General features: G+C 36.1%; 1 protein-coding gene across 2 annotated transcripts; it reads right to left on the reverse strand.

The window, feature by feature from the left end:
* Window positions 1-1941: 1941 nt before the first annotated feature.
* Window positions 1942-14688, reverse strand: LOC135593504 (uncharacterized). 2 transcript variants are annotated; one of them, XM_065083602.1, is made up of 7 exons: window positions 14453-14688; window positions 11162-11290; window positions 10972-11073; window positions 8661-8795; window positions 8440-8547; window positions 3442-3588; window positions 1942-2093 (listed from the first exon to the last, which is right to left on the reverse strand). In XM_065083602.1, exons 1-7 carry the CDS (start codon window positions 14534-14536, stop codon window positions 1992-1994), a joined length of 807 nt encoding a protein of 268 aa, XP_064939674.1. In that variant the 5' UTR covers window positions 14537-14688; the 3' UTR covers window positions 1942-1991. The 2 variants fall into 2 exon arrangements, with proteins under 2 accessions (XP_064939674.1, XP_064939675.1); XM_065083603.1 differs by lacking the exon at window positions 8661-8795 and having other exon boundaries at window positions 14453-14673.
* Window positions 14689-15629: the final 941 nt, after the last annotated feature.

The following is a 15629-nucleotide window of genomic DNA, read 5'->3' on the forward strand; positions in this document are numbered from 1 at the left end:
TATATGTATATATATATATATACATATATATACATATATATATGTATATATATATATATACATATATATACATATATATATGTATATATATATATATACATATATATACATATATATATGTATATATATATATATATACATATATATATATATATATATACATATATATATATATATTTTTTTGTTTCCTCTCTCTCTCTGACAGGGAAAGAATCCTATTGATGTCTTGATGCTTAACCACCTTCTTGATTACCCATATGGGCTTCTGACATTTTTCTTTTAACTTCTGACTCCCATGACTTCTTTCCTCCCTTCTTAGGCTGTTCGTCCCGATCATTCTCTTCCTTCTTAACCTCCCTTGTTAACATAGTTTTGAGCAAACAGAAACAGGTTAGAGCAAGTTCCACGTCACCATGAAATGTGGTACTGAAGTATTAGTAGTTCTAATATTTAACAAGCTAGTTTAGGCTACAACAGTGATTTAAAAAGTATTAGGCGTCAAAAGACGTTAAGATCCAAAAACGCCCAAGGTGCAAGACGCTCGTCCGAGCGAAACGAGACGCTAAAATATAAAAATATATAATATAATTAATATAAATTATTTAAATAAAAAATATATTATTAAATTAAGAAAATTGGGTACAAAATCATAATATCATATTAATAAAAAGTCTTAAAAATCAAAACAATAAAATTTTACATCAAATCTATTGAGTTGCTCTATACACTTGCCATTTATTCTGAAACTTAACAATAATTTTAAATAAATAAAAATTAATAATATTAAAATTAAAATAATATATTATTAATCTAATAAATAAAAATACTATTATTAGTATACAGTAAGCAGGATACTGTTAATATATTGTTAACAGTATAGTGAGAAGAGTGTGAGAAGATCAAGGCTGTTGAGGCAACAACAACGGTAGCTGGAGCGGGAGCTACGCGTGGCAACTACAGTGAGAGCTGCGAGCGATAGCGGGAGTAAGAGCGACGAGCGACGACAGTAGTGACGAGCGACGATTGTGGCAGTGGTGAGAAGTCGGCGAGCAGCGATTGTGGCAGCAACGACTAGCGACAGCGGTAGCGGCAGTAGAGAGCAGCGAAAGCGGAGAAGAAATCTCGATGGCAAAATCGCGAGTGTTAGGGTTGGGGAAGTCGAGGAAATCGCGAGTGTTAGGGTTGGGGAAGTCAAGGAAATCGCGAGAGGGAGCCTATCAATGATTTAGTTGGTTCGATTGAACCAACTAAAGCACCGAAGATCGAACCAGACGTAAAACATTGGTTCGATCGCCTGGTTTAACCTGGGCACTCGCCCGAAGCGCCCGGCGCCTGGGCTCGGGCGAACGCCTAGGCGGCGCCTCGTTGAAGCGAGGCGCTTGGACATGAAGCGAGGCACTCGGGCCTCGCCTCGCCTCGCCCGAGCGCCTAGGCGAGCGCCCGAGTGCCTATTGAAATCACTGGGCTACAACAGGTTAAATGACACAAATGCCAGGTGATGGATCCAGACATTCATTACAATGCTATCAGAATAACACAGTGATGTCAGATATAGGCTAACAAGTGTGTTACATAAAGATTATTTTATATTAATGTTTCTGGTATAAAAGCAAGATAGCTAAATATTTAGCATGCCTATTTAGGGCCACAAGATCAACTGCTATCTCTCTAGGGCTGCAGTGTCACCAGAACCAATGGCAATTAACAAGTTAACTGCTCAGCAATTCAGTAAAATTTTAGCAGAATAATAAACATAGTTGACAGTCAAATAAACCAAGATTATGAATTGGGTACCATGTACAATCAATCCGGACATTGGTTATTGCAGAATCGCTCCGCACAGGTTTTTCTGTCAGAAAGTTTATCAAAAGTTTCGCCAGTTCATAAGCAAAAGGATAACGATCAGTAGCAACTATTGGATGATGAAGTGCAGGAACTTACACTGAGATGACGCATATTTTAAATATGGAAAGTCCATATTCTCATGGAGTTCAGTTTTTATTAGCACTTGTAACTTCAAATTTTGGACTGCAAAATGGTGTCTCCTTGCAAATATCTTCGGTGGAGTTCAGTTTCTCATCTGAGTCTAAATCCTGTGTTTCCAAAGATTCCATATGAGGACCATGAGATAAGTAAAAATACTACTAAAGTTTATTGACAAAGTACAGCAAACAGGATGCCGATTTTGACATTATGTCAAATTTAGCTGGCATTGGTGCACAAATGAACCTGCAGCACATTTAGATAAAAGGAGGGGTGTGAAGGAAAAGTCACATCACTTTAATTAACATGATTACAAGTATCAACAAATGGTGAATTTTGGTGCCTTTGTAAGATTGCTCCACTACATGTCAAGGACTCATATGTTGGGCCATTTTATATATGTTTCAGCAAAACATAAACGAGTGCTTGGAAAAAGCCAACTCTCATTACACAAAGAAACTCATGATAGTGTTGTTATATGTCTACCATGCAGGTATTTATGCACTTATGCAGTGGTTCATAAGAGTATATCATCAGTAGATAATTTTTTCTGATTTCTTGTGAAACTTGACTTGTTCCATGCAGTCGCACGATATGAAAAGCAACATGAAATCAATGGTTTTTCGACATAACGAAGCATATGTTATGCCATGTTCTGGAAGGAATCTGAATTTTCAAACCTTGATGGTAAAAAATTTCTCGTGTCACTAGGAAAATGGTTATTAAAGTTTTCTTGATCCCTGGGAATCTAGCTTAAGTAGTCAGCAAAAATGTAGCAATATACATGTTCGAATATGACTAATTTTAAACATCCTATGACAAACAATTCTTGTATATTCTTAGAAGTTAGAACTATCTTATTTGGTGTTCTTTGGAGCTACGTAGCCTTTTCTAGTTCATTTATTTCTCCAATCACCTCGAAGACCTACCCAGATCATATAATAATGTCAACAAGCTTATGGCAGATTGCTGCCTTGCCCATATAGGAGCACATTATCTCCATGAACTAGAGTAGCAAGCATCCATATACATCCAGGATCTGTTCTAGCCTAGTGCTTGATTGGTGTACACTTGGCATGACACCATGTAGTATTGTCCAAGCCAAAAGGTGCACAGTGATCCTTTGTTTCATGCATCTCAATTTATTTGCATATATTTCAAATTCAAGACACTTGTATTATTTCATACTCAGCCTGACAAATTCTTTTAAGCAAATATTATGCACTATTTCAAAGGATTCAACCATATCATATGTAAGTCACTACTAACAGAAATCATTCGAATAAGAAACTTATGGACAAGAATACCACATACTCCAAACTTGAACCCAAGATCGTTGTTACATAAGATAAGAACTGCTGAAATACAGGAAGCAGATGTGTAACATTCATAAACTGGGAAGCATAGTGCCACGAGGCACATGAAATAAACAAGGAACTAGGAACCCAGTATACTTACAAGGAAATCTTGTTCGAAAGCAAGGATCTTGCAGACACTGTTTATATTTGGTTTAAAGGCATGTTTACTCAATACTCCATGCTCAATATAGCATATGCAATCCTTAAGGGTTCGAAATACATATCCACTTTCTGGATCAGTGTAATACTGCAGCAAAGATGATATTGTCATCAAAGCAGTTCTCTACTTAACATAATAAACGAAAATGAGAAGTAAACTAGACATGAGCGAGAAGGGAAAATAGCAATGTCAAGAAACATACCGTAGGAGTGCTACTAATAGCACTATCAAAAACACTATGACTAATAGCTAAAGACAGTTAAAGTTAAAAGAGGCATGATTTAAGATTTACAATTGAAGCATCAGAATGACAGAATGACTGTTCCAATAGGATAACAAAGAGTAAGTTTCGATATTTAAGACATAAGAACATTCTTCGCAGTAACAGATATAGGACAATGAGATTTATGTTTGTGCATGTTGGTTCTAGCCCAAGCTTAGTTTAAAGTTGCACATTTCTGCACCTCAAATTGTATGTCACAATGAAAATATGTTTCGAAGAATGAGTAAACAAACCTAGTGATCAGTTCTCCTATGGCTACTATGTGAAGAAGGGCTGGAACATAGACTGATGGTAGAATGAACACTTTCATCAAAACATGGAACATGAGATCAGTGCAGGTGGGAAAAATGACCTGAATCATTGTGGTGTTTAAGTGCTTTTCGACGTGTATTACTATTGAGTGGCATAATTTATGCTTTTCTTAGATTATTTTGTTTCTTCTAGTAAGTGGCTTGCACGTGTCACTGTTGCTTCTGTATTAGTCCAGCATCATCCTAGGTGTAGAACGTAAAGTACAGACCAATGTGCTGATACTGTGCTTTTGCATCATCAACTAGCACTAGTCAGCATTACTAGCAAGTTCAATCCTTAGTTTACATACAGCAAGATTTCCTCTCTTGTATTTTCCAGTTTTCTTTATTTTTACATTTTGTGATTAAACTAACACTACAACTTGAAGCTGAACATTGCTATGGAACTCTAAATCCAAACCAAAAAAAAGGAATTTAACAGAGCACAAAAGGAGGAAACTATATAGGCTGTTTTGCATCTTTACTTATCTGAGTAAATAAATAATGGTAACAAGCATTTTTAGAGACTCAAGATTGCTGGGATCACAACCATCCATGCAAGAGAAATGCACTATGTTGAATCAATGACTTGTTGCCAAGCATGCTTTCGAAAGCGTATGAATATATATATATATATATATATATATATATATGGTCATGCACAGAATTATTGGATACAATGCTCATGGCTATCTCAAGCCAAATCCATTCATAGAAAACACAGCTGATATGTCATTCCTCACCAGAATTTATGAACTACACTAAGGACATACAGGGAAGTTGCATGTGAAAGAGCCATCCTATGGCTTTCTAAACCCAAGATTAAATAAATAGGTTGATGTGTAGTAGGACAAGCTGAAACCACACCTAAAACACTAAAAAGAATTAGAGATTGTTGTTCGGATGACTCAGGTTAAGTAATCAATAAGTCTAGAGAAAAAATATCATGACCCATAGGTTAATTGGCTTATCAACTTCGTTTGACCCAAACCACTTGTCAAAATATTTAACTTGAAGTTGATAATAGTGTACTCATCAAACCCTTATAAGTCAATCTTAATCTTGTCCACTTTTAATGTGAGACTAATTGGGGTGTTATAATTTTCCCCACTCAAGGGCTTGACGTCCTCGTTAAGGCCCAGCATAGCTCAAATCAAATCCTAGCATGGTGCATGTAAGGTGTAGCCTAGTGGTGGCTTCACATCGTGACGAGTCCTCTAACTCCATCTACGGGTAGCCCTTTCTTACTCGAGCCCTCTCACCATGCCTAAATACTAGGTCAGCTCTATTACCAAATGTCATGATGTAAGCCTAATGGGCCAATTGGCCTATCAACTTTGTTTGGTCAAAACCACTAGCCAAAATGCTTAAGCTGAATTTGATAGTAGTGCACTCATCAAACTCTTATAAGTCAATTTTTGTCTTGTCCACTTCTGATGTGAGACTAATCGGAGTATTACAAAAATAGCACCTAAATTGTTATCTCATGTATTCTAATAAAGATTTGCCACTCTTGGGTGGAATCACATTGGATCAACTGATCTAAACACTGATCTAAACTGAGTTGATCACAATGTTTTTAAAAGTGATAGGCACCAAGGTTTCAAAATGCTCGAGGTCCTAGGCGCTCACCTAGGCACCCGTTTAAGCGAAGCGAGACACTTTAGAATATTAAAATTTTAAATATATATATAACGATTGAAACCTATGCTAAATAGTGTTTTCAATATGATGCTAAAGAGTTCTAACTCTAACAGAAATATAGTGCACCATAAGGTTTGCAATACTGAATGATACCGCTCGTATCGGGAGGTACATACCGGTCTGCAAGTAGACCGATACACGGACCGCTCACTACCGAGCGGTACTGTTGATTGGGGCTTATTGATGCTGTTTTTGCTCCGTTATCATCCTAAATCGAACGGTTATCGAGGGAGAAGAAAGAAGAGGGCGAAGGGGAAGAAAGTCAAGGGAGAAAAAGAGAAGAACCTGAAGATCGACGTCGCTCTCCTCCTCGTCTGTCGACGATTTCTCATTCGCGCGTGGCGAGAAGAATCATCGGTGTCGAGGGGAGAAGAGAGCGATGCCTCGACGAAAACCTTATATATATATATGTGTATATATATATATATGTGTGTGTATATATATATATATATATATATATATATATATATATATATATATATATATATATATATATATATATATATATATGCATGGGGAGAAGAGAGGCGATGTCGTAGATTTTTTTTTTTTTCTGCGACGTCGCCCCGCATGGGGAGAAGAGAGGTGACGTCGTAGAAACTATATATATATATATATCGCCTGGTATACAGTACCGTACCGAGCAAATGTCGAAATTCTGGTATAGTACGAAATTTCAATCCTTGGTACACCATAGGTTAATTAAAATGAGAAATAATGGACTGAGAAGAGGAGTAACCAATGGCTATGGAGGAAGGTAAGGGTAGGAGAGGGAGGCAGACGAAGCTTAGAACGAAGGCGATGTAGGCAGAGGAAACTGCGGAGGAAGGCAATGTTGGTAGAGGAAGCTACAGACAAAGGCAAAGGTGGAGGAAGTTGGGGACGAAGGTAGTAGCAACAATTGTAGACGAAGCTGCGAACAAAGGCGACAGTAGCGAATGGAGATACGGATAAAGGCAGTAGCGGCGGACGAAGGTAGTAGCGATGAACATAGGGTTTCACTTTGAAGACAAATTATGTCGGGCATGGGGGGCGAGGGTTGTGAGCTTTGTGTTAGGGCAAATTATTTGGTTCGATTGAACCAACTTTCTTGTTCAATCGAACCAAGCATAAACCCAGACCCATCTTCACTCGAGCACTCGCTCGAGGCACTCGGTGCTTGGGCTTAAGCGAGCGCTCGGGTAGCCCTTCATTGAAACATCTCACCTAGAGGTTTTACAAGGTACTCGGGCCTCACCTTGCCTCGCTCGGTGGTTTTACAAGGCACTTAGGCCTCATCTCACCTCGCTCGAGCGCCTTTTTGCTCGAGCGCCAATGCCTCGCTCGGAGGTTTTGTGAGGCGCTCGAGCCTCACCTGAGCATCTGCTTGCTCGAGCGCTTTTTGAAAACACTAGTTGATGAATCTACACCAATCACATAACTCTCATGTGTTGCATGCCACTTGTTGCAATGCACCACCTTTAAATTTTAATTGTTTGAGACTTAAATCCTCCACTAACTATGAGCCTCCTTGGATCATTTATATAATAAGAAAAATCCTCTAATACAAGCAACATACTTTTTGCATTTTGATGATAACTCTTTGGTTTCAATATTCTAGAATTATCATGCCTTGTATTGATAATTATTGATAACATTTGAATGTTGCCTAGAGTTCACTCTAATATTAAATCATGCAGTTTTAGCTTCCTTTCCATAAAAAAAGAATTTTTTGAACTTATTGAAATTGAACAGATCTCTCTCATTGATGTATTGTTTCATCAACAGTCATATCATGATGTAATATATTTTTTCAATGCGTCTTTACAAAGTTCTTTGTCCTAGACTATCACTAATTATCTTGTCTTACATTTTGTCAAAATTCCTATTGCATTATAAAACTGTTTTTGAAATCATTCTATGGTGAAATATCACTAAGGCAATCAGAAATGGGAGAACTTGCCTGAACTAAATCCAATAACCTTCCAGAACCAATCCCAACCTTTAAAAACCCTCCAAACCATGCCTCTAAACAAGCAATCCAAAGGTGCATATCAGAGATTTCTTACTCTTTCTTTTGGAGGGAACCAAACAATTTTTACATTAATCCTTAAAATGAAACATACTTCATGATGCAATTCTTCACTTTGATGAAAACCTGCACAACTTCAGTGGCCAGTTCCATTTCTAAGCCAAAACTTCAAGTTCCTATTAGACTTCTCTTACAACGTGGCATGAATTTTCAAATACACACTGACTTAGATTTAACTTGTTTTGTCTGCTCTATTTTGCAGAGCCCATAGGAAGCTCCATATTCAAGGGATTATTTAAAGGCTGTTTGCACTTTGCAGTGCTGCCACACATTTTATCAGCAAAAATACACGAATACTTTTAATCCACTTTTTGGTGATAAATCTCAGAAAAAGTACCAGCTAATAAATATTTCGTTGCATTTCCCCAGTAGTTTTTTTCAACATTTAACAGTTTGGAAGATTTTTAGATTTATCCATGGACAAGAACATGAAAATTCTAGTATTCAAGCAGTACAATGTTGAGCAATGAAAACAAAACTTAATTACTCGAAACAGATTACTGATCATAAAAAGTATTATTTACCGTAAAGACATCAAGTTAGTAGCTAAAGTTTTGTAAACAACATGGACTTATTTTCAATGTACGTACTGCATCCTGTTTGGTTGGGCTCTTCTTATCCTTGTTCCTTCTGAATCTGATTTCTTTGATCCATCCATCAGGTAAACCATCTGGGGAATATTCAATTCGGTATAAGACCTATTTGGAAAAAGAAGAAATAGATTTCTATCAATCATCAATTGCAGTGAATTTTTAGCAAGGAAAGGCATGAGATATAGGGTGCAATAAAAGAGTTTCAACAAAACCCATACAAGGTCACCGGATTTATTCCTGCAGCGTCTCTTCCGAGAGGACGTGGGGGGACCACATGCATTCCCTGACTCAATAAACTGAAGTACTTCTTCCTTTGAATAGAAAACAGTTCCAGTCGATTGATGCAAGTAGCACTAAAATGATACAAGCATACAATTCATGTAAACACCCTTTTGATTGCCATTCAAAAATTCAGAATTTTACAAATATATCAACTATTTATCAGTATATCTATATCACATTCTTTCTAATGCATCCAGGATAAGAAGTTTCTAGGATTTCCATATGCATGAGGTTCAATCTTTGTTCATCATACATCAAAAATTCATTGTGAAGTAATGTTGTTCTCTCAAAAGAACAAAAATCGGCTGGCTATTCATTCACACTACCTATTTTCTTAAATTTTATATCGCCACTATTCATCTGCATAACTTCCAAAACCCTATGATTTTACACCCAAATCTACTGCATATACCACAAAATTTACGAAAATATGCTCACAACTCTAGAAATACACTCATCTCATCATGCTAAACATCCTATAGCAGATGTTCTTGAACAATGAGCATGATAAGTATTCCTGGGAAGAAAGTACAACTAGACTATAATTTATCAAACTACAAACCAAGTGGACATAGCAAAGACCTGCCTGTATTTGAGAGAAAATAAATCAATTCTACAAGCCAGATGGACAACCTGAGTTCAACACGAAAGTTCAATCACCTATAAAAATCTAGCAAATACATAACCAAATAGTGGTGCCGAAAAGATATGGCAGATAAGAATGGCAGATTAAGAAATTTCACAAGCATAGTCTTGCTGCTGAATACTTCTATCATTTGCTACTAAGACTCACAGGGATAAAGCCCCATTTGGAGCCTCTTGCTTGAACAAAATTGATGTATGGTTTCTTGACCCTAATGGGGTTAGGTTTGTGTGGGCTACATTCTGACTAGTTTGGCATTCTTGTGCAGGTGTGATTCAGATCTAAGGAGATGTGGCTACAGGTGCAGAGGCCATTGCTACAATGGAAGGGATCTATGAAGTAAATATACATCAACTGAAAAATATGATTGAATCAGACCCCCTAATCCAAGCTGTCTCTGGAAAGTGAAGAATCAAAATGTGGAGCTAACAATCAGTATTTTGCTCAAGTGATTTGTCAATCTCAAATTGTGCATATCTATAGAGAAACTAGTGGATATGCTGATTATCCTCCTAAACTAATGTGTTAATTGTCTTGCTAATTTAATTTGTATGGTTTGAAAAACTTGATGAGTTCTCTTCTCCCCATTTAGATATATGCAAAGCTGATGTATCTAGATCTTCTATTTCAAGGGTAATATAAGGCTTATAATCCTTTGCTCTTTCATACCAAAAGAAGAATCAGGATCTAGACTTATAGAGAAGATGCCATATTACATCTACATTTGGTAATGGAAAATCATTATATCCTTAGACTGTTGAGAAATATCCATTATATAGCAATACTTTCATATGTTTATATATGTCCATATATCCTAATTATCATCTTTCATATATAATAATAAAAGTACATGCAGGGTAGAAAAAATAAAGGTGCAAACTCATAAATATGTGCATACACCATCTTGACAAGATGCATGCCAATGTTTACCACATATATCCCAAATGAATTTTCTTGCAAGAACAATAAGAAGCCACAGTTCCCAACTATTTCGGACTGGATGCATGGATCATTTTCTTCCATTAAGATTTGCTGAGAGCAATATCGATTGTCAAATGAACCATTAAAATTTAGGGCCAGCTCTATAGATATAATTGTCTTTAGCAATGTTTCTCAGGACTTTCTTCACCTGTCCTTGTGCTGCTAATCTGAAATGGCTTACCTTGCTTAAGGATTGCACTCATAAGTCTCCTTTAACATGTCCTGATTACCTTACGTGGTTTTCCCTCAACTTATGCTTGTTTGAGGCTGTCCCAATAGTTTATGAATGCAAATATCTTCTGTTGAATCATTTCTAGTGATCCCACACATCTCTGTCTCAACATCATCATCTCATCAACAACATTAACTTTCTGGATATATCTTTTTTCTAGCTAGCCAACTTAAATCTACAAAATATGCGGACCTTTTATATACTTCACACACAAAAATCATACAACATTCGTGGCACCAGTCTCCACTTTAACCATCCCTCTTCAACTCTACAAAACATAGAATAAGAATAAACACTATAGGTTGCAGTAGATAAAATGATCTCATAAAGATAAAGATGCAGCTCCAAAAGAAAACGAAATAGATACTATACTTCATTATGTATGTGATACCTTGTACCTCTCTTCTGCTTCTGCACCAATTTTTCGAGTTCTAATCTCCATGATCCACCCACGAGGCAACCACTTGAGTGAATCTTTTACTTTATGTACAAGCTAATAATCAATAAAATCAGCAAAACATTATTATAAGTCCCAAATATGCAACTAAAAGCACAAAAAACTTGAAGAGAGGAACTCTTACTTGCTGATCTTCATCTCCAAAACATTCTGTATCCTCAGATGCATGGGATGCAGCTGCTACAATGTTGAGATAGTGGATAACTTCCTCTTTTGAACAGAATGTGTACTCAGATATGGGACATGTGTAATACTGCAATAGAAAACAAAAATCAAAGGCTTGCTTGTCATGCTTACAGGGGTTCTTTTTTCATTCATAACCTATGGCATGTTCTTCATTTCACAAAAATTCAGCATCAGGAGCACATATAAATCTTCAAGGACATATAATGAATATCAATAATACAAAAAATGGCTATCATTATGAGCATTTGAGTAAAAGGGGATGAAAAGAACTGCAATAAAGAACACGGTTCGATGGAAATGGAAATAGCACATTAAATATCGAATCATGCTTTCTAACCTTATTAAATAAAGGCTATTAGAAGATGCATGCTGTTGGGTCCAGCCCATATGTGGGCTTGGACCGGATGATTTAGGCACCGAGCCCAAATCTGATGTATTAAAAAGAAAAAAAGGAAAGAGACGTGCGCGACATGAGCGAGGGCAGCGAACAGAGGCGTGCATGCAGCGAACAGTGACGGCGCTGAGAAAAGGAACAGAGAGAGAAAAGGAGAGAAAAAGTTAAGGTTTTTGGGGCTTTTGCTAGATGATCGAGCAGTTAAACTTCGTTGGTTTTGGTTCAAATTTTATGTGAATAATCCTTGCAACAAGCTTTACAATCTTAATGGAACCAATCTACAGTTTATCCTATTTAAGGTGCTTTCCTGCTATATTCACTTTGTGGGACCTAAAATTTTTCTTTTATGAAATCCATCTGTGGTGATGATGATATGTTATGGTTGAGCCAAGATCTGTGTTCTTGATGTTATTATGATCCTTTGATTATTCTGGAGATGGTGATAGTGAAAGTTTGAAGTGGACTACGGTCCCGTGGTTTTTCCCGCATTGGGTTTTCCACGTAAAAATTTTAGTGTCTCACTTTGTGATTGATTTATTGTTCTACTGTTTATATTGCTCTGGTTAATATTTTTTTTTGATAACAAGTTGGTATTTTGAATGAGGAACCAATTTTGATACACAAAAAGGGAAAAAAATTATTCCGCTATAATAGTTTTTCCCAACACATGCTTAGAAGTTACCTTTCTAATAGTAATTTTTCATATCAAGAAGAACCAATTGTACTGCCTGAATAAATAGAACTAAATTATGATTGGGATGACAATATTCCTTGACTTTAGCATAGTAGCCATGAAAATGTAGTTAAAATCCTATGCCCTATCTAAAATCAGAAAAGAAAAACCACCATCACAAATGAATGTCTGCATTTGATGTGGAAGATGGGAAAAGCAAGCAACGAGCTAAAATTAACCTATAAAGGGAAAAGGTGTTTGGATGATTCTGCTATAATTAATAGACCATAAAAAAAAATAACTGAAGCCAACAATATGCATAGAGATTTTGTGGTGTATAATTGCAAGTTCTAATTTCAAAAAATTAACCAAGATGTGAACCTGAATGCAGATCATTTCGGCATATATTGAATTACCAGCAACATCTCACAGTCAATAAAGCAGGACAGATTTTTTGATGCAGGGACTGAGTCATCAGTCACAATATACTACATGAAAGTGATGATGCAAATAAGTTGTTCCATTATGAAAAATGGCAGGTATTGATGAACATCTATTTATTAACATCAAAGATCCAGTTTATGCAAGCATGTTGCAACAGCCAAAGTGCTGAACCATCTTGAAATGTATCCAATAGTAAAAAAAGAAATTCAATGGTTCATGATCAACTGTAGCCTGTTTTGTGACAAGATCAGAAAAGAAAATTAGATGTTTCAATGAACAGGTGGATTCCTTATGATTTTTTCCAAAACAATGTTTGCTAAGAGTAGCCCGTTTAGCAAAACAGATCAAGCTACTTCCACAAAAACCACCATTTCTTCTTACTTATATGACCAACCTAACATTGAGAGTTTTAAAATAGAACCTAAGGTTTGAAGTTGCCAAAGAATGGTTTTCACTAAATTTTCAACACCTCTCATGTTCAGTTCCGTCCTCTTTTTTTATGGCATGATTCGTTAAACATGTCAATTCATGTTTCAGACTGAACCTTACAAACAACAAGAATAGACCAAGACGTTGGTGTCTTTCAGCACAAGTTCAAATATAGTATTACCAAGTTTGCATGATATGCACATGGCATAAATGCCCTTCAAATATAATATTTCCAAGTTTTCATGATGACTAAATTAATCATATGGGTTTTACATGCAAAGTATACATGGATATGCCATAAAGCCTATTATACTGTCAAATTGAGCCATCCAAATTGATGATTTTCAACACCACTAAGATTCCAGAAAAAAAAAAACGAGTGTTTGAGCTTTAACCAGAAACTGAATCAAGTGTAACGAATCAACATTTCTCAGTCCGAATTAGAAACTCTCGTTTGCTCAAAAGTCAAAACCACTGAAATCATTAGCAGGCTCGATGAAAACCACCAAATTTCAGAAACCATAAAAAAAAGCACCAATCCCGTTAATTTCTTTACATTGAAATCTCTTTTCAGTGACCCTGTCTTGGGGAAACTGCCAATCTCAATTCAGATCAATCAAGAACTTCCAAAGCTGTGAAAACCAACAAATTTGCAAAATTGTGCAATGGAAACTCTTTCCTTGGAGTTGAAACTGAAATTATAACTGACACTAAATCCCTGCAGGAAATCATTTATTTGATCGTCTCTCCAAGTATGGTTAGCAAATCAACCAAATATTTGAAATCTTATTTATGATATCTGAGATCACGATGAAACAGTGGTTAAAAGTCATGAATATTGACTGTGTGCTTTTAGTAACACAAAGTTAACACTAAACTATCTTTAACAAGTGCCCAATGTGAAGTAGATACTTAATTCAGTTCAGCCACACAAATTCTAAGTACAACTGCACTTAATTTGGAATCCTTCTCAAACTGGTAATAAGCTAAAGAGTGGAAGTTGTTAGGCCAGAGTGAAGCAACGAACTTCCTGACTTCATCTTCCTGCAACAATTGTGGCTACCATTCAGCTATTATTGATCGTTGAGAATAGAAGAGGTTTTTGCAATGATTCCCGTCACGTAGCCCTTCCTCACCAAAACCGACGAGTAAAGAACCGGATTCAGGAGCAAACCGAGATGACCGCGGAAGAGGAACAAACAGAAGATGAAAATTACATAGTATCACCAGATGAACGGCTAGAACAGGAAAACGATCCGTTCAAGAAAGGAGAGAAGTGGTGGGGTTACTCGATAGGTGAAGCCCTTCTTCCCCCTCCGGACCTCCATGATCCATCCGTCCGGCAGCCAATCCGGCGGCTTCTCCTCCGACATTCCCTGAATGTATGTCTTCCGCTTCTATGCCGCGATGATCACCCACCGGCGATTCTCGGGTCGGCAGCAGCGGCAGGCACTCACTCTTGCTGACGCTCTCTCCTCGGGAGTCACCTAAGGGACAAACGACGATTGTGGAGGTACCCGCCTCGAGATGCGGGAAGAACGCATCATCAGGATGGCGATGGGATTGGGGATTTTTTTTTTTTGACACTTCTACAGTTTTGATTGAAGGCAATTTATCGAATAAAAACCATAATGATCATTTTTAGGAAGTTTAAATTGGCAATCCCATTATAATTCTACTTCTAAAATTTTTATTATTTTTTAAATATTCCTCTATAAATATTTTTAATTTATCATTTAATAAATATTAAAGAGAAGAAGGTAAAAAATATTTTTTTGTATTTATTAAATTGATTTAATATTTTTAGGACTTAAGAGATATAGTATTGTAAACCTAAAAGATGATATTTTAAGTGTTTATGTAATAGATTGAAAGACATAATAATATGAGCTGTCATATTCCAAACCAATGAAGGGATTGTGAGAAATAAAGAATATAATTAGTAATTAAGAGATTATAGTTAGTAAAATTATATTTTATTATTTTTAAAATAATTATAACATGTATTCAATAATAAAAAAAGAGATGTCAATTAATAAAACATTAACCACACTTATGAATTCACAAGTATAAGAGTTTATAGAATTACAACTCCAACTATTTACCATAAGTTCATATAATTATAGGCTAAACTTAACATTCCAAAATTTCAAATATGATAGGTCTTTTAAAATTTTTACACAATATATCAATTCAAATGAGTTGACAACATTATTACATACAAAATATATGCTTATACAACAATCACAATATATCAACCAAGAAAGACTTATCCAAAATCTGAATAGCTTTCTATTACCTCAACTCAATTCAAACATCTTAGTATGTGATAAGTTAACCTAAAAAATTTATATATAGCAACGGAATGAACTACAAAGTTGAGCAAGTAATAAATATATCCAGGACAATAGGAGAAGTTTCAAGTAAGCTTGGTATCAAAATGCAAAGCAAGTATATAAGTATATA

The sequence above is a fragment of the Musa acuminata genome, chromosome BXJ1-9, assembly GCF_036884655.1.
Source record: "Musa acuminata AAA Group cultivar baxijiao chromosome BXJ1-9, Cavendish_Baxijiao_AAA, whole genome shotgun sequence".
NCBI lineage: Eukaryota > Viridiplantae > Streptophyta > Magnoliopsida > Zingiberales > Musaceae > Musa > Musa acuminata.

Coding starts and splice junctions, on each gene's coding strand:
- LOC135593504 (XM_065083602.1), bottom strand. CDS start 14,536: ATGTCGGAGGAGAAGCCGCCGGATTGGCTGCCGGACGGATGGATCATG. Junction 11,074..11,161: donor TTGGAGATGAAGATCAGCAA/GTAAGAGTTCCT, acceptor ATTGATTATTAG/CTTGTACATAAAGTAAAAGA. Junction 8,796..10,971: donor AAGCAGAAGAGAGGTACAAG/GTATCACATACA, acceptor GTATCATTTTAG/TGCTACTTGCATCAATCGAC.